The sequence below is a fragment of the Diorhabda sublineata genome, chromosome 2, assembly GCF_026230105.1.
Source record: "Diorhabda sublineata isolate icDioSubl1.1 chromosome 2, icDioSubl1.1, whole genome shotgun sequence".
Classification (NCBI taxonomy): domain Eukaryota; kingdom Metazoa; phylum Arthropoda; class Insecta; order Coleoptera; family Chrysomelidae; genus Diorhabda; species Diorhabda sublineata.
This window is the reverse complement of record NC_079475.1, coordinates 23873682-23899592: the sequence shown is the minus strand read 5'-3', so window position 1 is coordinate 23899592 and position 25911 is coordinate 23873682. Positions and strand designations below refer to the sequence as shown.

At 32.6% G+C, this 25911-nt stretch overlaps 1 protein-coding gene across 1 annotated transcript in view; it reads right to left on the bottom strand.

The window, feature by feature from the left end:
- Positions 1-25911, bottom strand: part of LOC130452612 (semaphorin-2A) — a 1040595-nt gene that overhangs the window by 747313 nt on the left and 267371 nt on the right. Inside the window, exon 2 of the mRNA XM_056791958.1 lies at positions 5490-5620. Within this exon, the coding sequence (XP_056647936.1) occupies positions 5490-5586 (97 nt within the window). The 5' untranslated portion in view covers positions 5587-5620. The remainder of the gene's footprint in view (positions 1-5489; positions 5621-25911) is intronic.

Below are 25911 nucleotides of genomic sequence, written 5' to 3'. Positions count from 1 at the left end.
GTATTAGTTTGCAAGTCCATTGAAATGTATTTCTAACCTCATACCTTTAGGTTTCATTTTTAATAGATAGGGTATCAGAAATATTTGTATTCACGATAATCATCACTCTGTCACTATAAGAATTCACCTCATTCTTTTTCTGAATATTTAAAAGAAACTCAAACTGTTCTAACCATTAAAAACTGTAAAATATGAGTATATAGTGAACAAATTACTACCTACGACTCTTAGTTTGAATCGTAGCGCTGGCAGTGGATTGACCGGTATAAACAGATAGTCATCACTTATGGGTGATTATATAGAACCCTCTAGGTTTATTGGAGGACCAAAGGCTTCAATTATTGTGGTAATAGTACGAAATACGGAATATGTTTTACATTGTAATGAAATTCCGAGATATTTGTTATTGATATGTTCCATAAGTAATCTAGATCACGTTCACAGTTGTTCAAAAATTGATGGGTTGCTACTTTTTTATAATCCCAAACAATATTAAGATTTCGTACTTGTTTCTCTTTGATTAGTTCTCATAAGCATCATTTACGATCGTAAAATTTTGTCTAGCTGAATCAGGTTTAATGACGACCAGCTAAAAACTACGACAACCAGTGAAATAATCGGAAAACTACGGAGATCGTTGGGTTCAGAATGGAAACATAGAAGACTATTGATATAAAAAAGAAAACTACTACGACAATGGATTGGTGAACCTGCTCTGGAAATGACAATTTCTTCAAAGTCGTGAAATAATAACGGAAGAGTATTATGCCATATTTTTTGATAAGGCCAAGAGAAAAATTGTAAAAAAGCTATTTCGTTTGAGGAAAAAGGAAGTACTTTCCAAGTAGGACAAAGTACCTTATCTCACTTTGGTCGGTGGCTAAAATTCAACTCCCTATTCACCAGATATGATTCACAGCAACTTTTTCTTGTTTCCCAGCTTTGAAGTTTCATTTGCATGAGAGAAATTTTCGTCGGACGAAGAAGTTATCACATACGAGACACCTATTTGGGCCTTTATTATTTTGAAGGAGCTTATGTTGAAAAACGGAAATTATTTTATAAAACAATGTATTTCTGTTAAATCTTAATCTTTTCAGACAATACTCGTATAAAATTAGAAAAAATATGAAGCCGAAAATCGATCGCGACATTTGGAAACTAATTCTGGGTTAGGATCCTTAATCAGCCGATAGGTGATGTATCTGACCCATATATATATAGTCTGGTCAGAATTTTCATCCAACTCAATCGCAATATATTATAGAAGTATGGAATTTGATATGAAATTAAGTAAAACACGTTTTATTTAGAATGTCAATACAGCTTTTTTTCAGTTAGCCGTCAACAAATTTCTATGTATTCTTAGACTGAAGCAAAAACAAAGCAGACGAAAATACCATCTACAAACAATGTAAATTGAATTTTAATTTGCTACCGAAAACTTAAGATATAAAATTAAATTTGAGAACATTCATCTAACCTAAGTTATTACAGAAGTTTTATACTTCCGAAATATATATTTTAATCCAGTTTTATGACTCTTGTTGACTGCTCTCGACACAGCCTCATCTGATTCCGGCAAGAAGTATGCTGAATTGCGCATCCGATAAATTGTTTTCTGGAAAATTTCCCGGAAATAATTTTGCAATACATAGTAAAAGGCAAAAGTTACAATTCTACATTTTACTACCACATAAATCAGGCAACTCAATTTTTATACATTGTCTTTCGACGGTTGGACCATCTCGAAAAATAATCGCATATATGAAATCGGATTGAGTACAGGACCGAACTCTACTAATATATTTTCAATCTTTACAATGTATTTATCGACCAAATATCGATAACACACTTGACTATAGAGAGATGCTCTGTATTACCTGTACATGACGTCGAATACTTGGGAATTCAGTTTGACATGGAGAGAACATACGTGAACAAAAATATTACAACTTACACCATCTACAGAAAGGCGCACGCACAGTTCATGAACTCCCATCTCGATATAGAAAACAAACTTCTAATTCTGCTAATTTATAAGTAGTGAAGCTGGACATCATCAGACGTGGTACAATATTGTTTATTGTTTTGTATAAAATAGTGATGCTTTATCGTCGCCTTATTGTTCAGTAATGTCACTGTTATACGAAACGAAATTTCACTTATTGCTGATTATCAAGCAAATACGATAAAATTTCCTTTATTAAAAAAATGTTCTGCATATATCTAAATTTTTTGAAACAGTAAATCAGTCATGAATCGATTGAGTCATTAGAAGTTAAGTTGTGTAATCCTTTGGGTGTGCTAATTTTAGTACTTATATATTTTTTCACGACACTGCAGGCGAAATTACTCATCGTTTTTATTTTTCGATCTGGAATCATTTGCTATCCGATCTACATATAACCAGCAGCTAGAAAATTGAATGATCTGGTATAAGTGATATAAATCATTAGCTTTGTCTCGGTCTTTATGTATCACATCCGCCACGAAATCCAAATTTTACTTGGCCTTGGGTCATAATGGATGCATATAGCGTTCAACATCATGAGCAAATTATAAAATTCTTTAATCCAAATGAATATTCAGTACATAAGAGTACAAGAGAATTAGTGAAGCCAATTTTATAAGGGCTGAGCATTACGTCATGATCTGTATACGCACAAAATTCTATTATTGAAGGTGAACGAACATATAGAAAGTCGTGTAATCGATGAGTGGGATTTACAGCAGTTGAAAAAATTATTTTCACTGAAGGCCTATTTTTAAATATAAATAAAATTTTCAAACTCAAAGAGATACGTTCCTTCGTTATCTCTTGTTCTCTAATGCTGAGGGATCTGATGATCCATGTTGCAAATCGTAGTACATTTTTCTTTTTTCATCTCTGTGTCCTTTTGCTCGCGTGTGTCGTCATCTTTTGTTCCGGTTCCGAGACAGGTTGTCGGTTGTATGAGCATATGAGTTTTTTTGACCTCAGGCAGGGTGCTAACCTAACCTGGGAACCCTCCTCCTTTATCCGGGCTTGGGACCGGCAGCATGACTACTGAGCTACTCATTCCACCCAGCAACCACGAAAAAGATGGAGTGATAATCTTACCATCAATTGAGGCAATAGGCATGCTGCGATAAATGAACAGGCATTCTGCCTAAAATGGAGAAGGAAGAAGAAGAAGAAGGGGGTCAATGTTTAGGGTGGATTTTGGTGGATCCATAATCCTTCGAAAACGATGAAAGCCTATTCATTTTGGCGTGAATTGGATTACATGCTCCTGCCATCTTACACATCCTGCACGAGTTATTTGAGGTTATTACAGTTGAAGGTTAAGTAGACTGGTCATTGGATCGTGCAATTTGATGCCATTAGATTTTGTCTTGTAAGATCGCAGGTCTAGGCAAATAAACAGTTAAATTCAGCATGATTTATGCACGAGTATCACGGAAATAACAAACAATATGGATGTACAATTTGATTTATTTAAAAATAGGAAGTATGTCATTACTTATCTTTCTACTTATACTATTATAAATAATCAAAAAATTCTAATGGCGTAACTCAAACATTTGTAGACAATTTAGTTTGAAAGAAAAGCTGTGGACGAGATTTTTATTTTATTTGAATTCGGAAGGAAATTTTGATAACAATTATTAGAATATGTATGAACTATGAATATATTGTAAAACCACTGCAATTTGTTAAAAAGTGACTTCTTTCTTCAAGTTTCCAATTATCGCTTCTTAGTGATAGAATATATAAAAGAAAATTCATGGCGAGTACTGAAATATATTGTTGAAAAGTGTTTGTTGAGATGATTATCTAATGGTAAAAGTGTTTTAATTTCTGGTTTTATGATGAAGCTGTTGTCACAGATTTTCCTTATCCAAAAAATGTAAGGTTTTAATAATATTTCCCTCGATAATAAAAATATTCTGCACCAAAAAACGACCCTGGTGAGGTATTAAATATAATGTAGAAGTTTATTTCCTTCGAAAATATGAAATTTTAGTATCTTTTCCCAAATTAAGAACGATTCTTATTACGAGAAGATGCATTTCATGTGGATCAGTCAGTAAATACTAAAATAAAGAAATTTATTAGTCGCAAGCGTGGTTTTTTCTCACAAACACAAAGATTATAATATTAATCAAAATAAGGTCACCAAATATATGCTCTGTATCATGGGATTCGATCCATATGTTTGAATTAATTTTTCCAAGTATTTTTTATTCTACAGACTAGAAAGGAAACAATTTTGTTTTGTATATAACGTCTTCACTGTGTATTTTCCAAATGTTGTTCACGTTAAGTGAAAATTGTTACTTGGAACGTTACAACCATGTTTAAATCACCAAGAAATTAATATTATGTACTGAACATCTTAAGAATCAGTGGACGAGATTAGATACTGGATAACGGATATGTCTCACAGTAGTGTGAGGTGACTAATTCAAAAATAGAAAATGGACTACCAACATTTGGGATAATATGGTCTAGAAAAAAGGACGCAGGTTAATATAACCTTCTCAGGAGAGAAACATTTTATCAGCTACCATAGAGAAGACTATATACTTGGACGTTAAAGCTTTTCCATGATGTTGTTTCATTGACGTAAACGAATTACAGAAGCCATGAATTATACGTAAATAGAGAAGATACAGATACATAAAAACCACAAGTATTTGTGGTAAACATGTAGAAGCTTTAAATTGGCAATAACGAAAGGAAACAAAACGTTGTTATGAAAAGCAAATGAACAAAAGAAGATCGTTAATAATAAAAAATGATTAATACAGAGAACTACAGAGGAAGACAAGTTCAAAAATTGATTGGTATGAGAACAATTGTTAATGGGAAAAGGTGAAGCAATAAAAGACAACAGAGGAAAGTCAAAGAATGACAAATATCTCTTATGTAAATGCCCTTAGGTGTAGATAACATCTTAAAGACGATTCTGTATTCATTAAGGATTCGAAAAACCAACAAAATCAATGTGATATATTTAGAAAAAACAAATTCCTCCTACTCTCAGAATAGCAAAAAATTCAAGTATACCCATAATATACATCTATCATATTTCAAAACCCTATGAAATCAACATTTGTGATAGTGTGCAATCGTTTTTAAAATAACATGGCATTCTCAAAACTCCTCCTCCTCCTAATTAAATATTTTATCCCATGAAGTAATTTGGAAAGTTTTTTTGATTCCATTTGATACCTAAAGCCAACAATTATTGGGGCATTTTGTTGTCTTTGTATCGTAGATTGATGGAAATTAATTAACCACCAGAGCTATTGAGATTTTATTAAATGAAAATGTGAGAAAAGTATTAGAGAAAGTTACTCTAAATTCATGAAATTCATAATAACAATTTTGACGTTATGTAATAGAATTATATTGTGGAGAATTGATTAATAGAGAAGTAACCAAAGTCATAATAGGTAGTAAAAATATTTATTTGAATCATGCATGTCGTAAAACTCACCTTTATCCAGCTTTTCGTTTTCCAGTATCTTCTCCGAGCCACACACCACGATTGCTATAACCATTACAAAGAAAAATTCCTTGTAGGAATTCCCCATTTTGAAGACCGTTGGGTTGTTAGTTTTTCACTATCTGAAAAAAAAATAATATAATGATAACATAATTTGATATTTTTCAAAAATTTTTTGTTAGTATGGTATTCGTCTTAAGGAAACTGTTAAGAGGATGATTACCGGAACTAAGTAGGGTAGTGAAATTGTAGATTTTGCTTTTAGGTAGTTGAGATGAAAATAATTAGTGCCTATGTAACGTTTAGTTGTTTAGATATGACCTGGCGTCAATGGTAACCTGAAGAAGAAACCGATGCCTCAGCCGCCAGTATGAACGACCTAGTCGTATTTTGAATTGAAGCTATTGTTCAAATACTCTATACCACTTAAGTTATAATAATTCACATAACAATATTACTTAACTAGCTTAAATAATTTATTTAAATTCTTCGATTAATTTCTATTTCGGTCTGTTCACTACAACTATTCATTATAAACTGAACTAAACTGCGCTACACAAACTCCTTATATATACATATCCCAAAAGCTCTAAAAAAATAAAGAAACAAAATAAATAAATATATAGACATAGATATAGAAACAAAGATAAAACGAATTCCGGGTATTTCAACAAAAGTGGCGCATTCGCCGAATATTCGAATTCTACTATATCCAAGCAGAAGCGGCTTCAGTACGGAGATGAGTTCGTAACAATATGATTCCAAAATTGCACAAATATAATTATAGGTAACAAAGTTAGTTTTGATAATCATAATTAGTATAAGAGTTACAGTTACAGATGGATTCTTTTTACTCATCATGAGTAGTACATAAAACATTTTTAACACTTTGTAAAGTACAGTTATCCTTGTGGATTTATTACTAATTTTTATTACGTCGCTCTAACTTGTTCTAATTCATATATTTGTCGATGAACATTCACAACTGCTGTTGTTTTCCACCCCCGCATACACAAATGTTTGGTGATGGTTGACAAAATGAAGAATCCATGCAACCGTCTTTTAGATTTAAAAACACCTGACACGGTGAACGATCTAGATGATAGGTATATTGACTATAAGAGTTTTATTTTCATAATCTCCAATTTTCATGGAGTGTAACTCTTTCGTGCGACATATTTTTTGTCCTTTTCGTATATTTGAAACAACAGTTTCTTCACTTTCATCGGTGGTGAGAATGGTATTTTCCAAATTGCCGATCTTCTGAACTTTCTCCATCAATATTATTAATTTTTTCTCACAAAAGTTGCTTATGAATTCTAATTAAAGAGACAAACGTCAAATTTAAAAATATTTAGATGCGTTCCCCTTTTCAAAATGGTCTTTAGTTGTTGAGATATTTCCTGGACCAATTTCTTGCTCAAATGATTTTGCATTCGTGGAAATAAGATTCTTGCAGATTAGTTATCAAAAATTGTTCTTAGAAAAAATTTTAAGAAGAGTAATTATACAAATAATGCCCCCGATCAGTTCTTACAAATGAATAAAGCGCATATTAGAGAAGTCATCACATTTATGTCACGACAAAAATAGTGAAATAAAATGAAGTGAAATAGTTGCAATTTTCTTTTTACTTGGTTCTGCTATAAAATACTGATATTACATTAGATATTTTTGCAATACTGGTAGTTTATTATGAGAGTTATTAGAAAATAAAAGGTAAATTCTGTGGCAAACTAATTTATTATTATTTCATTGAGGTTTTCAATGTTCATTGATTAATCATATGAAAAGAAAGCCCAAGAGCTCAAGGTACATCCCATCGTATTTTTTGGTACTAACCCAACGTTGAGAGCTTAATAAATCCATCCTTTGGTTTTGGACATAAAAAAATGTCATCGGTCGCCGTGCATTTTCAAAAAATTCTTTGAATTAAAATTGTTTTTTCTGAAATCGTAGTTCAGCTTCTCAATGAACAAAAGGCTATCCTCAAAAACCTCATCCAAGAATCTTGGCGCGAAATACGGAGCACTAGGAGTACTACAGCATTATAAAACATCCACCTATCCGCCTCTCGCTTGCTCTTAACCTTTTTATGTAGGACCGAAGCTGTGACAATAAGAAGCCTCTGTATTAATCAAACAAAACTTAACCACGGCTATTTGATGTCGTCAGAAAGTCGTCATGTCTGCCAAAGTAGTATGTATCTGGGAAGCACTTCCTCATTGGCTGCAGACAATACTCTACCTTATACCATCAAACTCACTTCAAGAAAATACTCGATTATCCGACAGAAATGTAGACATTTTTTCTACGCCCTATGTTTAAAATACCCCATATTTCACCGGTTTGTAGCCCTTAAAACGGTTGTTTATGTGCAATTCGTTTATACCTTTACTAAAAAAAATAGAAAGTCACCTTGGATTTTGAGATTATAGCACAATAAATGATTTGACACTAATAACTTATTCGATTTGTCTTAATTTAGTAGTGGCTTTCTATTATTATTAATAAGATGGAAAATGAAGATTCCGAGATTGAAAAATGTACTCCTGAAGAAATCGTAGAAAATGCGACAATATTGAATTTGTTGCCGAAAGAATCCAAAGGAAAATATCCAAAAGAGTATAACACTTTTATGGAATGGCGGAACCAAAATAGTATTCACAGCTTTAGAGAAATCGAGCTTATTTTGAAGAAAAACTCAAGACCTCCACACTATCGTCCAGCTATTCGAATTTAAAAGCAACTTTAATTATAAGCATTTCTAAAACGAAAATCAGTTGTCCCGACGACAAATATTGAATATTTAAGGTCAAAAGTTTTAAATATTAAATTAGTTTTCTGTTACTTCAATTATCAATTCGTAGGATACATTAATATTGGAAATAGCTGGAGGTGGTCGAAGAGAAGAATTGTATAAAATGAAAATTGATGACATTGAAAAGAGGGGGAGTTTATACTCATTACTATTCCAGATTCGAAAACGCATTCAAGTCGGAATTTTACAGTTATTGGAGAAACCAGTTCAATAATGAATTTAATACATTTTTATAAAAAATATGCCAATCTGAGACCGAAAAACGCAACCAGCAACCATATATATAAGTTCAACGCATCTAGAAGAATATACAGGTCATACATTTCAACGTACTTCGGCATCGCATCTAGTTGATTCGAGTGGAGAAATTCCTCAATTGTAACAACATGGAGGATGGAAATCCACTGCTGTTGCTGAAGGATATGTGAGAAATTCTTTCAACACAAAAATAAATTGTGCTTCACGAATTTTACAAGGAACTAATAATAGTAGTTGAGTATCAAGAGACCAATTTGACTGTTATAAATATTCACCACTTAAATGAAGCTCTATCTGGTAATAAAACAGACACAAACGTGACTGAATCGAAAATTCACATAAGTCAACCCAACAATTGCGTTTTCAAATTTACATTGCGAAGTGAATCAAAAATATATCATTCAGTTATTAGTTTTTCTTAATATTATTGTCTACAGTTAACTTTCAATTCAATTATTATGTGATTGTTCGTTATTAATTGTGATTTACTGGAGAAACTTGATTAAAATATCTCAAATTTCTATTTGAATTCTATTTTTTGTATTAGGCTGTAGGGAAAATAATGTTTGCAGCATGTGCATAAAGTGTCTTTCTTTCTCTCATGGAATTGTCGTTAACTTTGTTCATTTCTGAAAAAAAGTGCAACTTTATGCACTTGCATAAAGCATAAATTACTATTGTAACAGTCCTTCCCCACTTTTATATATTTTAATTTTGCCTTGGATTTGAATAAATAGTAATATGACGTAGCTAAGTCAGGACCAAGCACTGATTGTGGTAGAAGTTCAATACCTCTAAGTTCTTCGATCTTATTCCACGTAACTTTCACAGAATGTGATTTACCATTGTGTTGTGGTAATAGAGCTCGCTTTCGATCAACTTAACCTGGATATCTCTCTCATACAATCACGTCAGCTGACCACTATGTAACTCGGCAATGACCGCTCGAAAATATGGAACAAAACTTTCCGCTTGAATCGACTTCTCTTGGCGACGTTTTCTGAATGACCATTGAATAACCATTTTCGTGTTGTTTAGATAAATCCATTTTTCATCGCAAAGAAAATGCGTCTAATAAAATGGTCATCTTCCGGCAGGGCAAGGAATTGTTTACACACATCTACTCAACATTTCGCTAGAATCTCGGTTAATTTGTGTGGTACTACGTAACAACTCTTATAGATCTTATCTAATGATATTAAATAGCGATGTATGGTATCTTTAGGAAGTTCAAGGGAATCTGGTAACCGGCGTGTGCAGGTACTAGGTTGGTTTTGCACTGCGTCCTTTATAACCTCAATATCCCACACACTAGTCACAAACGATCCTCAATTGTCAAATCTCTACTATTAAAACGATTGAACCAATGCTATATCGTTTGCTCATCGATTACGTTTTCTCCTTAAATTTCACATAGTTTCCTCGCTGCAACGACTGCTTTAAACTTTTGTTTTCAACAATACATGATATTCATATAAATGGCACTCCATATTATTTTTTGCAAAAACGCACTGCTTCGTCAATAGACAAAGCGAGTGTATTTGCAGTGTATTTTGTTTAACATAAGGTGTAGGTGTTTTCAGAAATAAAGAATATCGTCACCATCTTATTATAGTAAATATAATTTTAGTCCTGTTTTGATGGAAGCCATTTGAAAGCTTTCTGAACTGGAAATCTCTTATAATCATCCTCTATTATCGCTTACAAAAAAGTATACCATAATGTCATCATTATTTACAATTTAGTCCAGAAGTAGATGCTATATTATTATGTAAAGACAAAGATTTGCAGAAATCCACTAATAAACTAACATATTCTACCATCAAATCGTCACACCATTTCACATCATGAATTATGTTATCAGCTTTCAATCGCGCTATATTTAAACAGAATATTTGATGTAATGCCTTAATGAAATAAAGAAAAGGTATGTTACCTTCACTAAATGACTTACATTGATCTCAATCGTTTCAAGAGGGAACAATAAAAGTTTGAAGTTATATTACAGCACAATAGGCAATTCTTTTCCGTTTACAATAGCACTCGTGAAGAGAGTATTGGTATAATGACTGTTCATTACAACGTCAAAAACAATTCTTGTGAACGTCTCTCTTCATTGTTTTGCAAACATGATCCTCGACATATTGTTCGGGATTTACATTTAATTATATCGTCTGTAAATGGAATGTGAATAAATTGAAAAGAGCTTAAGGGGTCGAAATTGCGGATGAAATATTTCACAGGTTGTATTTAAAGTTCCAATCAGACACGGAAATTACATGAGTACAGTTTTTTATTGCTGTTTATTGTCCATTTAAAATTTTGAATTTAATAGTACTAGGAAGAAAACAGTCAAGAAAACACAAAGCAGTCATTATCAACACGAGTGTAGAATAAATTCAGTGAATAATAAATGATTTTGAATACATTTACGTATGCACATTTTTAGTATGGTTTTTTTAAAGTAAATTGGAAATATATTTCAATTTCCTATTGATGAGTTTTAATTCTGGATGTACAAAGTTTTAACTAGAATTGTGGGAAACAAACTGAACGATTAACAAGAAAAATAGTGGGAGGAAGTAAGTGAAACAATAGATCGGTTATTTGCTTTTAATAATATAATGGAAAAATGTTATGAGAAAAATCTAAACCCACAAGTTATGATTAGAGACTCTAAGCAGGCTTATGACACAAAAGTTATAAGTAGAATGTATATTTTCTTGAATTCTTGAAATCAAAATTACATTGAACAACTTACATAGTACACAATAAAGCGACGAAACTGTTTTAATGAAATTTAGGGTTAAATAGGGATAACAAATGATATTCAGTATAGACAGTGTTCTAAAAATATTACACCAGAGAGCAAGATAGCTACAAAAGGGATCATATATTATCGTAAAGAGTAAATAAACTGACGATTTAGCTTCGATAATCAGAGCGAAGTACGGACATGGATAGAGCATTCTAAGCTGAAATACAACAAGACATGACGTTAACTCTTCTCGAACCTTCTTCAACTTATTTGTGTTACTTCTTTTCTTTTAGTTCTATGATATTTAGTGGACTATTTTGATACACTTCACTTTTCACGTATTCCCATAAAAATAAATCAAGAGGAGTCAAATCAGGTGATCTAGGTAGCAGTTCTGTCTTTCCTTTTCGACCTATACACCGATTTGGAAACAAGAGTTCAAATAGTTCCGCACCAAAACAGCATAGTCTGGAGGCGTACCATCTTATTGGGGACATGAATTTCTCTGTATGGAAAGGTTTCTCGCAGAAGTATGGTCTGATATTACCTATTATTACTGACCAAATATAGACTTTCTCTTGGTATTGAGTTGAAATTTTATCTATAATATTTGTGACAATACGCAAATCAACTATCAGCTGATCACGTCAAAAATAAAAATATATCTTCACGAATAGCCGAATTTTTTTTAAAGTCGCCGGTTTAAAAAATAAAGAATTTATTCCTTTCATTTGGACTTTACTGTATATAATCGGTATTGATATATCAGGACTGATACTGTAGTCTTCACTGCCAACAAGGGTCATCCTCAATACATCTTCTTATATTAATAAGATGAATAATGTTCTCAATACTTCTGATTATGAAATTGATCCCAATGACTTCACCACATATCTAGAGAAGACAATAAATCCAAACTTTCTTCCGACATCAAAGCCAAACTCATGCCTCGAGAAAAATCATTCCGCATTCCTCGTATATACGGTCTTCCGAAAATTCACAAATTAGATCTTCCATTACATCAATTTTAAGCTCAACCCAACTCCTGGCCAAATATCTGACATTTTTCAGCTAATTGCTAAATAATCCCAATCCTACGTCAAAAACTCTCGCCATTTCATTGACCTTCTCAAAGGTTTCGATATCTTTCTAATAGATATTCTTGTCGGCTTTGATATAATCACCTTATTTATCAACATCCCTATCGATTAAACTTTGTCTACCTTAGATAATAGTCACCACATCGCCCCAGATTACCTTTCGCTCATCAAACATCATTTGTCCAGCATGTACTCCTTATTCCAAGGAAATTTCTAGCGGCAACTGAAAGGTGCCCCTATGGAATTTCCTCTCTCTCCCGTCATTGCCAACATTTTCATGAACCATTTTGAAAATAAAGCAAGATCCTCCTCCCTTCTCCGACCATGTTGGCTACGATATGTTGCTGACACTTTTGTCATTTGGTCCCATGGAAGAGATACTTCAGATTTCTTCAGAATCCAGTCGACCAACAAATCCTAAATCTCTAGCAGTCCCCACAAATTTTTTTCTCCAACTCCCCCATACTTCTCCACTGGTTTGAAAGGCTGTTCCTCAATACCAGGCCAGACAAATAGACGTATTTCTCTCAGAGCCAAGGAACACTTGTTTGCTGTCACTAATTCCAATTTTTCCTTCACCCTTGCTCAACATCGTGTCCATACCAGACACAAAATCCATTTCAATAGAACCAAAGCTATTGACCCACTCCGCTCCTTCGAGTCCAGGATCATTAGAGAAGCTATCGAAATAGAGAAACATCCAAACTGTCTGAACGCAAGTAACGATAACCAGAGATTTCCAGCAACTTGGAATCACCTTCTTCATCCACTTCGCTCTAATACAACATTTCCTCTAAAACCTATTACCTCTCCCGCCAATAATATACTTTCCATGCGCGACTAAGACCCAAAACTCGCCATTAGATCCCCTTTAATTACAAGGTCCAGGTGACTAGCAATAACAAACTCTTTGTTAAATACTCGTATAACAAAATTTTCTAAAATTATAAAGCACCCGATGAAAAGCTGAAAACATGATGTAATAGAGGTCATTGAATTTAATTTGATATTGTGTCTACGTTAAACTATTGTTGAATGAAATGATGTTATTAATTTCAAATTTTCCACGAATTTGCATTTTATTCAATAATTGTTCAATACTTAATCAAAATTTAACATAATCAAATTTGTAATTGTGCCAAATATGTTAATTATAATATTAAAACCACTGTAATTATTGAATTTAACACAATGAAAACATGTTTTATTGAAGGAGATTTTTTTCCAGTGAAGGAAATATATTTTGGCACAAAGTGTTGGAGTTCATCATTACCCCTACCAACTAAAACCTCTGCCTATTCATCCGAATACCAACCTGGAACTTTTCAATATATACTTCGGGTTAAGTTCCTTCTTTCGCCGTTAAGGCTGACTACTTCTTTTCTCTTTGAGAAACCAGATTCCGGTGATTCTTTTTTCTTGAAATATTTACCACGATAATGTATGCTGTTTAATGTGTGCAAGTAGAGGGCAAAATACTCATGTCTGAACAGAAATCACACCCAATTTCGTCACGGTTCCTTTCTTTTAAAGGTTGCATGCATTGTACAATTGCTTCGCCCACTTTTCTCTTTAATATTGCTGCTAAGAATTTTGCCAATCTTTTATTGTACTAATATTTTCTTTCTGTGCTATTCTCACCCCTGGTAGGTATAATGACCTTCTTTCCAAAGCAAAAAGTTTCACTGGACTAATTTCTGCAATCACCATTATAGTTGGCTCCGAGATCGTCCGATAGGCTGAAGGTACTTTCAATGTCGCTCTTCTCTTCACGTGTCCTAGTATTTCTCATATTTTTGTGGCTATCTGGGAAAAATATTCTGAATCTTTTCGTACTTTCAGAGAATCCGAGAAAAATTCCTGTCTCATTTTTTGCGTCTAGGTTTGATCGCTTTCTTTTAACTATATGTACAAAAACTTCTTGTCAAAACTCTTGCGAATAAGTTAATCATACTGTTTGTCGAATAATGCTTCACACTGAAACTTTTTTCAATTGAACTACTGCTAGCTCTATTTAAAATAAAAACCAAGTACAGTACGCCTTCTGTCCACCATTTCTCATCTAGTTTTTCGCTGTGTAAAATGTGTATTATTTCGGCAACATTTTTCAACATTCATTTTTATTCAAAGATCTGTTTTAATCCATTCACAAACAAGAAATTTTATTGCTTTTTCGAAGGTAACTTCAAACTCAATTTTCCAAAATCATATTGCGAACGATACTTGCAGTCCGTTATTTTTCTAGTCGTCACCAATATTTTCCATCGAATGACATCTAGTATATCACTTTGTAGTTTATCCGTTGGAATGTTATTTGCAAAAGTGCTTTTTTCAACGTGAAATCGTATTTTTGAATTGTATCGGAGTATGGGGATATAAATTCTATTTATTACATTCAAAAATTATTCACATGCAATATCTGTCAGTTGCAATTATTGTGGTTTTTAGCCGACTAGAAAACGCATTGGCTCATCCGAGTTTTGTTTGCTGTCGTTGATAACTATGCATATTCAGTTAATTAAAAAGTGAGGTTATTTTTCATTTTTGAGGCAATCTATTTTGAAATATACTTCCAATATATTCCTAAAATATCATAGTTATTTTTTTGTCAACGAATTTTTTTCACACAACACTCCCACTATTATAATTTTTAAAAACAGTTTGTACAAAATTTCCTATTGAACAAATGGATTATTTTCGATTTAGTTACCATGTAAACGGAGTTTTTTGGATAGTGGAATCACAATCTTCATAATTATGTCAAAATTCGTTCTTTTAGAAAGAAAATCCAAGTATTGACCAGTGAACATCAAATTTTTTTATCTATCGAAGCTCTTGTTTGAAAATATAAATAAAACATATGAAATTCAATATGGTAATACATCACAATAAATATTTTGGTATATATTTAGAAGTGGGACTCCACCCCAAACTTACTCCAAAAATATTTTGCTGCACTTCAGATTCTTTTATAGGATAAAATAACTTAAGTTTGGGTGGGTGTAATAATATAACATAATTTCAGTTTACTATTTCATGATTTGCTTCTACATCAATAAAAAGTTTTTTTAATCTATTATATGAATTATCAACAATTACATATAATATGATCCACGAAATTATAAGTCTGATTAATTGTCATGTCCTTGATACCTATAATATTAAATGGAAGAAATACATAAATATTTCACGATGAGCTTCCAACGATTGACCTAACCTAATTTAACCTAAGCTTATCTAAGTTAACCTAACCTATCCAACTTAATCTAACCTAACTTAACCTAACCTAACCTAACCTAATCTAACTTAACCTAACCTAACCTAACCTAACCTAACCTAACCTAACCTAACCTAACCTAACCCAACCTAACCTTTTATTTGTTGTGGGTGGGAAAATCTTCGAAAGACTTCTGAGGTGTCCCAGGTGTGCTGGATTCACCCATTAACCGGGCGCCTACCAGCTAAAAACCCACCCTCTTCTCCACCGATGCATGTGGAACCGTTCTTAGTGAACATCACGTCACATGCGCCGACTAACCTAACTTAACCTAACCTAACCTTACCTAACCGTGTATTCCGTATTGATTGGATAATTATTGACATTTAATATGCATAAGATAATGAAAACAAATCTATATGCGCGACAAAATTTTTGGAGTGTGTTTGGGGTGGAGCCCCAATTCTAAATAATTACCAATATTTTTTATACTGTCATAACTCCATTATCCTTCTTTAAGTGAATTTGGTTTAAGCAAATTATAGCTGAGGAAGCTGCTCCTTGGAAAGACTTGGAATTAATCACATCTCTATATAAAAAGAAGACTGTGACTCATAGAAAAACGTTAAAAATTGTATCTGAGTCGAATCTAATGAAATATTATCTAAACAATACGTTGAAATTTATCGTTCATATGGTATAATTTAAACTGTTTCTCATTTTGTAGTCGTAAAAATAAAACTAACCAACGGCATTTTTGATCAACTCTATAAAAGCAGGAACGATACTAGAACTTAAATTAAACGTTATGACAAGAGGGGCGTTCGTTCCTACCATGATGGAGTGCAGGAAGCGGATTCGACTGGTTCTGACAGCTGCTCCGTGTGGCAGGTAGTTTTTAGTTTAGGGATAGCTGAAGCAAATGATCATTTAAATTCCGAATATACATAGACTGCGCCATGTTGGAGATGAGGTTTTTGCGTTTGTCACATAATCTATTCGTATATTCAAATAGGTGTGGATTATAGAGAGATTTATTTCTGTTGTCGCATGCATCATGATTTGAAATAGTATATTAAAGTATAAGTGGATATTAAGGTCTTTTAAGCACGCGTTATTTCCCGAGCACAACAACGTAGCCAAGGTAAGATTTCAAAAATCATGGACTGCTACTTCTTCTTTTCTACAGATAAAGGAAAAACGGATGGATTGATTGATGTATCTCGTGTAACCAATAGTGTGAGAGGAAAATAATGATGGGACACTATATGATCTAGAATTGGAATGGCAAAGATATAATTCTGGATCAATTTGTATCCGTCTACCCGCTTCCTTAGAAAACTATTATTACAGTTATTTGTCTCTGTTTCATGATACTTAGCTTAAGGAATCTTCAGAGACGTAAATAATATTTTTCGGAAAGGAAACGATATATGAAATAACTTCGTTAGTATGAACGTGTCAATAATTGACTGAAAATTGACTTCACAATTTATATAAAATACTAACTAAACTACTGCAACTACTGATTACTGCTTGATATATTATGTTATGCATGCTTTGTTATGAAATTTTGAGTTCTATTCTAGGTAATACCTAGTACCATTTTCCGTAATAAATAATCAGAAAAATTTTGTGCAGAATTATTCCGGATATCCGATCAGATTCGTCTTCTTCACTATTTAGGAGCCGTTCTCTAGCTTGTGAATGGTGAATATTTTCACAATCATAAAATTTTTTAAAAATACAAATGAGTTTTGGGAAACCGTTACATTGAGCATTGTGTACAATTGATGATCCATCATAACTTAGTTGTTTTTGGAACTTTTAGAACCGTTGGTGATATTTACACAGAACATACTGTTTATACTACCACTTCACAATTACGATGGATATACACCATAATTAGAATACCAAGAATGAACCATGGAGCAATCGTTTGACAAAAAAAAATTATCCACTATCAACAAGACAACACCTCAGTAGAAAGCGATGAATTATTCTACCTAAAACCGTTTCAAACTATAGCATTGATTGATGCTCTGTTGAAGTTGTAGCATACATGCCCAGATCTAGCAAGAGTATGCAATAATTCTTTACAATTCACATTACATGTAGGTACATATCTTAGATTCTTAAGCTATAAATAATTTGTATTGACGTCGTGAACTAATCATTTCTAAAGGAATGTATGGATGAATGAAAAAAAGTTCCAATGACAAAACTACTTGAGTGTTAACATATCAAATTTAATCCCCATATAATGACCTATAGAGTGGAAGTTGAGAGAATGATCTATTCGAACTATTCTCGCAATTAACGATTTTTATAGCGTCCAATGATTCCAACAATCCAAAATTGCTGGAATCTTATTGTTTGATTATCATTAACAGGTTACTTCCATATTATGAATAAGTTAGATGCTTGTTAAACTGAATGTTACAAATTTCGTAGTCAGTCCTACACACTATTTATCAAATTCAGTACTTTACCGTAACAATAATTCATATCGCTAGATGTTTGAAGTATTTTTGAATTAATTAACTAATATTTTATATAAACAGAATCCAGATTTTCTACAATGGTCATTAAAAGCAGATATTACATTAAACAGATCTTTTTTCTTGTTGTATCTCTTTTTCTGGTATGAAAAGGGTCAACTGGGATATATCTGCATGTAGCGGCATTTGAGATGATAAAAATTGTACGAATTATTATTTTAAATTAGCTTATAAAAATATTCCCTCCGTTCGTCCCCATTTTTCTACTTCTCTGTCGTCCCATCTTCTATCGCTTCCTGTAGGGAAAGAAGGGTACTCATTTTATATAAGAGTGATGGCTCTAGGGGAGGTTAACATGCTGTGATTGATACAGTTTTCAAATATCCTAAAAGCTGATTGTCATTTTGGCTTATTCTCGCAAATGGAAAAGTTTTATCAATCGGAATGTTTCACAATACTGTGCGTTGTCGAACAGAATATCATAGTTAATTGGAGATGTTTTGTCAAAGCATACACAATGTAACTGTAATCTATATAGACATCTATTCAACAGTTACAAAAAAAATCAGCAGGCTAGAAAATTAAAGAAGTATCACAGAAAGAAGGGGCATTGGTCGATTTAAAAAAATTTTATAACTTTAAACAAATGTCTGTGAGATAAATTTGGGTGCAAAATTTTTCAAATTCAAATTTTACATTTATTAGTACAAATCTCAGTTTTAGATAAAAGTGTAACTCATACATTAATCCCTAAGAAACGTTTAAAATGTAATTATAACGTCTATTCCATTTAATTGGTTCGATAGATAGATATGGTGGGAAATAATTTATTATGGCCTATTGTGTCTATTATTATGCCTATTTATTATGTACCTATTTAATCGGTAAGTGCCAATTGGTGGTATATTAGGACCTAGTGAATATATAAATAGTTCGATCAGAAGATTAGTGACATCATGGTAGTCGCCATCAGAAGATTTAAATTTAAGGCAGCTGACGTATTTCGTCAGTGTACACTGCATCAGGCATCAAAGCTCATTAAGGTACTTGTTGATCTATATAATATTAGCAAGATCTCATGTGAAGAATATCTACCTTTAAGGTCGTTTTTAGTGATAAGTCAGCCGAAAATTTCCCTTTATGAAAAATGCGATGATCATACAACGAGAACTTCAAACCATAATGAAAAATGTGCAAAGTTTATTCTTCTTCACGAGGAGAAGAAACGAAGGTAGTCGGACACTTAAACCATTGAATTAGAAAGGTGACGAACTGCATCGGATGAGTTTGAGGCTTGGAAAGTTCTTCCGTTCTTCGAAAGGTGCTTTCTGGTAGGTATTTATCAAGTACGTATAATTAAAGCAACAAAAATTGAAGGAGAAAACATGGATCTCCTTTGTCTAAATTTTAGAAATAGTGTATGACATTTCAATTTTGAATCCAGTGTATTTGTAATTTTCAACGCGATTTCTATGATGATTCAAAATATAATTTTTCGTTAACTATCACTTCTCTCAGTTTCATATTATATTGTGATTGCTGATTCTAAGATAAAAACATACTACGGACCTTTGAAACAGTTAATCATTTTTATGTATGGTCTCCCCTCGAAGTTGTTTCTTGGAAAAAAACAAACAAAAAGTACAAAAACTATCATGACAACCGAAAAATAATGAGTGATATAAGACAGAAAGTTTTTTGTACGTCTAGAATCGTTGCCGGCTCTTTTCCATATAAAACCATCAACAATTTCCGGGTATTCAGAAATCCCAATCCAGTTGCTGCGTATTTCTACACTCTAGAATTATTCGAAATCATCAAAATTATTGCTGGTTGATGGAAACACGAAATGTTTTAAAATAAAAAACCATATTAGAGGAAAATCCATAAAGACTCTATTTTATGTACAAAAGATATTCAAAAATATCATATTAAGACACGGAATTCACATATTTTTGAATTATACTAAACTAGACGTACACTATGTATTGAATTGGAAAGTTTTAATACCATTTTTGATCTATTGGTTTTATTTAATATGATTATTGAAACATGTTTTGGATATTTATTTTGTTGTTGTTGAAATCCTCGTTATTTTATGTAGCGTTATGTCGTATTATACAAATTTTACTGCATTCAATAACTTTTTCAAATATTGTAGCTCTTTTAAAATATTTTGTTAAGGCCGCTTGACATAGTGCAAGTTTACCTTGCACGAAATTTCGTGTAAGATAAATACATTGCCAATATCTCGGTATTGCATCAGGGTTTCCATTAATCAAAATTACATAAGTAGAAGTATATACTTCCTAGCCCTCATTTTATTTAATATTTTGTTGGCGGCTTAAAAATGAAAATAACAGAGGTGAAGCAAGCAAGAAAAAAGTGGTCAGTGCATCATTGACAATAATTATATCGGCGCTACCTTGCTTTCGAAGTCTGATGGACGGAAAAGAGCACTCAGGTGGTGGAGAGCCAGGCCGCGGCTAGATAGAAAAAGAGGATACATGAGTTAAGCTATACAATTGAATGAAACAATATACAAAAGTTAGTTGAGAATGGATGAAGAAAGATTCCCAACGAAAATAAACCACAAGATAACTAAGAAATCCTTGACGAGAAACGTAATATCAGCAAATCCGAAACTCATTTCTCCCTTAATTGCGTCGTGTACGCAATAAAAATAGCATCAAACCGATAATTTCGCAAGTGCGAGATCTTGCATGAAACAAGTATCTTTTCTTCATCTGGGAATGGTTTTGATCAAGAAATATTGCATCTTGCATTGCATTGCACGTTGTCTTGTCTTCAATCGTCCAACTTAAATAAGATTCGGTTAGAAGGAAGCTGAATATTGAAGTTGCAGAACAATTTTCATGAAGTATAAAAATGAAAACATGAGTTTTTTGTGATTGTGTGTGATAATGATCAATACCAATAGACTCAATTTTCAAATACAAGAAATAACGAGCATTAGAAACAATAACATTTTCATTACCTTTAAAATTAAATTGAATTCACCTATAGTAGCTAAGATCTTTCTTAATAAAGATATATGTCAATATTTGTAATATGATTTGTTATCTCGCATTAGAACCTTCATTCTCATTTTGTTTCTTTGTTTCCTATTATTCTTATAAACATAACAAATAACAACTGTAAACGTAAACAACGTAAGGATGTGTTAAATTTCCTTTGTTGTTATATAAAATAAAGATGATGTACGAATAATTATTTTTGTAGCAAGATTTTTCAAAGTAAAAATTTAATCAGAAAATAGTTTGGAAAACGCTAAATTCTCATGTGGGATTCTCATGCGTCCTAATACTCTCCTGTTATTGTTTTAGTTTTTTGAAGATAATCGATGAACACCATCCCAAAAAATTGTCGACGAAACCGCTCTTGCCTTTTTCAGAAAAGGTACCCGCTCGAAAATTCACTGTCTTTATCTGGAACTATGAATCAACGTAAAAAATCCGACTCATTTCGCTTGAACTATGTCAATAAGTCTTGGGAAATGTTCATTCGAATGTACTTTTGATCCAAAGGGAGCAAACATGGCACCCAACGCACGGATATCACGCATAATTCTTCAGTGAGAATATGGCAAATGCGTTCTTTTGACACACCCATAGCCTCTTCTATTTCTCTAACCTTAATCTAACGGTCGTCCAATACAAATTTTTTTGCTAACATTGCTGGTTGTCTCAGCTTTTATCCGTCCCGACAATGAGAATTCCATATACAGTATCAATTTTCTCTTTCAGCTCTGTAGGCGAGTTGCAAAAACAAAATGCCTGGAATTTTTGTGAGTATCTCTGCGGAAATACATTTCTCCACTTATTGATAAGTGATGACATCTCACTCTGGATATCGGAAACCTGTCAAACAACCCTCGTATTTATTGAGTGCAGAATTCAGAGTCGCTTACTTTAAATTCAATTTGCATATAGGGAACCTCTTCTAGGTAATTGATTCAAATAATAGAGTTAAGTAGTAAAAATCTAAAAAACTTCTGAAGATATTTCCAGCAACTTTTGTATAAAAAACTTAATAAGAGAAATAAATCTGGTAAGAATGGCAATTTCTTTTTACCCTTTCTCAGCTTTTACTATTTTCTTTACCTGAGTTTTTTCATTAAAACTTAACTTTTCAACCGTCTTGATAGCCACTAGGTGAAAAAATTATTCTCGGCGAATTTAAAATCATTATTGACTTATATTTTAATGATGCTCTGTTTTTGTCACTATAGCAAATTTAGATGTAGAAACCATTAGTTTTAAATTAAACTTAAATCTTAAATTTACTTTCAAGATATTACGCCAGAACAAATCACATTTTAGGTAGCTCAATTAAAACCTATAGTCATTTTCATAAATCGGTTGTAACGAGGGTTGCTACTCAAGTTTCAAATCATAGCATCATTATTTCTGATTGTGGACGTACTCAGAACGAGTTATCATACGAGTGCCATTTGTGTTGTTCACAGATACTTGAAACATTCATCTAGTCAAAAAATTTAATAAAATTACCAATTTCCATGCAATAATTGTCTATAACTTTCTACGTGGATTGAACCAACAGCAGTGTGTCGATTAACTCGCTTCGATTTTTGGTTATTCGTTGATTTTCCGAAATGAATCGTGATCGCACTTCACTACAGGATGAATGTCGTGAAGTCGTCAAAAATTGTCTGTTGTGCCAGAAAAGATCGATGCTATACGTAAACTGATCTGAGCAAAATCGTCATGGGACATACCGTGAGTTTTAGTTATATTTGGATATTAGTTTCACTTGCATACATTCAATATTGTATGAACATTTGGGTGTCAAAAAGATTTGTTAACGTTGGATACCACATAATTCGAAATCGCGTTAAAATCTCCAGTCGATTGGTCCAAAGAAATGCTGAAAAAATTCAAACACAATGCTTCAAAAGACGTCTATAAGATCGTAACAAGCGACGAATCAAGGATCTATGAATATAAATTCGAAACTGAACAACAATAGACTGTATAGGTCTTTTGAGACGACTAAAATTCAACAAAAGTGGTTTGTTCACGAAGCACTTCGAAGCAAATGCCTGTTATTTTGCAATAAACGGACATGTCACAATCGTTCCTTTAGACTAAGGTAGAATACGAATCACAGAAGACGAATCATTCTCCACCAGGATTTAGTCCCGTAGACCAAAAATAAATTGCGAGGTCAACATTTTTCTACTCCCGAAGAAGTTTAACTCTAAATATAAGCTTTAAATAGAAAAAAAATGAAATATTTCAAATTTTTTATTAGTGTAGAGTAAATTGGATGAAAATACTTTTTCTTCGAAGAGAGAATCCTTGTGAAACTTATCTACGTTTCAGAAGAAAATTGGGGAGTTTGTGTTTTGAAAAGCACTCATTTATAAATGTTCTTTCTTTTGACTAAAAAAATTAGGACTAGCAAGGATATTCGTTACAGTATAAAATGAGAAAAAACTCGGTGTATCTTGAAAACAAATATCTCATAATGTTGATTGCTATCTAAGAAAAAATGGTATACTTTGGCCGTTTAAGTAAGTTTTCAATAAAAAAATATTTTATTTTCCTCTCCTTATAACACTACACATCTGTTTGTAAGCAGACAGTAATCGGAGGAAGTTCATATAGGTGAATATGGTAGCTGAATCAATCGTAATGTAGTTCGGCCAAATTTACTCCAATGATAGTGAACGAACAGGCTAACGCATTGTTGAGATGGGACAAAAGACTTTTTTTTATAAAAATACGCATAAAACACATAAGCAAATCAGAATAATATTGACCAGTTATCGTTTCAATTTTTTGTCTAAAATATCAATATACCTTTGAACTTGATGGCAGAAAAACGACTATTGCTCTCTTGAAAGAACGTTCTTTGTTTGAAGTCTATTGTTTTGACTGTGTGCTGTGAAATATTGCGAAAATTTTTTTTGGATTTCTTAATGCTAGTAGATTTTTTATCAGCATTAAGCAATCACGGCATTCACCTTGCAAATAGGTGACCAACAAAATAAAAGTATTGTGAACTTTTAACTTACTTTCCGTCAAATCTTTCGCGTATGTCGATTGAAATAAATAATATGATTATCGACAGTAGTGATATGATTATTATTTCGGTTTTGTTGAGAAAATAATATCACATTTATAGGTAAAGTATAGTGTGCAACATGTAAGGAATAGTACTTTTCTTACTCATGACTAAACTTATAAGATCGTCTCAATGTTTTCGGTCGCAATAAATATTTGTGAGTAAGCTTCACAATTTTTCCTACCTGTTCACAGAATCAACCGCAATTTCCACTGCAATAACGAAATTTTATTTGATAATAATTTTTTGTACAGCATCTAAGCGATGTATTATACACATGCAATAGATTAGCTTTAGAAATAATTTTATTGCCTTCACAAAGAAAAGTCGCTGTAAGAATTGTAGTTGTTGAAAATGCACATTTTCAGAAAAAAAAACTATCAAAGTGTTGCTCCATTTTCCGATTACTACTTAACATATTGCCAATATCAAACTTCCATGGTTCGAGGATTCCCCTCGTAAAAATAAGTAACGATCTTTATATCTAGGGGTTGTCTAATGGTTCAATAAGATTCTTAAATCTCACTTTGGCCACTTTCTGGCCCAGTGGTTCTGGTTAGGGGAAGCCAGCCTGTCTCCGGTGTGTCTCACCAACTAATGGATGGATCGAATTTTTAAGTCTATGTGACACGTGCACAGACCGTTTTTCCCACAGGCATTCACTTGTTAAGGGTCTCTGATTTAGTGTTACATATGCAGATAGAATAGAGGGACGGTCGACGTTTGTTACCTTCTAACTAATTATAATTTTATTAACAAGGAAAAACGCATGAAATTGTGAGAAATAACAATTTGAAGCGATACTATGCCACTATAAATTCATAATTTCTTGGTTAATATAACGCTATCAGTTGAAAAGTTTCAAATTATATTTCTTGTTAATTATGAACATTTTTGAAACAGCGTATTTTCTAATTTGAGTACTTGGGAATACCACTCATGAATAGGTGAGTTATCATCATAGACAGACTTTGATGTTAACGAGGTCCTCAGGATCCATGTTTCACTACAGACACTGAAAACATGATCTCTCTAAAGCACTGTTACTACATGAAAGAAAAAAATCTATTCACTATAATTCTGGAATACACATCGTGTATATTTCATGAACCAGTTGAGCAAGGTGAAAATATTTGATGTAAAACTGAATTGTGATGGGTCGTTAAGTGTCAATATCAAAAATAGCAACATAACACATCCAATGAATTTTTGACATAATTTTCAGAATCCCAATAGATAGTAATCCAGCAACCATTTCACCATAAAAGTAAAATTTGATGGGTTTAATTTCTGATGTACTGATCACCTGAAGCTAAGACGTTCCCAATTCTCAATCAAATCCCATCTAAACTTGAGCAGAGCCGAAGCTATTTTTAGATATAAAACAGCTTCATAATATTTCAAAATCTCAAACTAAGACATCTCATAAACACCATTAGATCAAAAAATCGTTTGTTAAACTCTAGATTCATTTCTCAATCGATTTAAATCAAATAGTCCTTATGCTGATGAAATGAAACGGTGAAATAAAATCACAGATTTGAGTAGAGGGTTGATAAGCTTTGATTTATACACCTGCGAATTGGTATGATTAATTTAATAATTACATTTATAATTCAGGAATTGCAGAGGATTAACCCAGCTTAA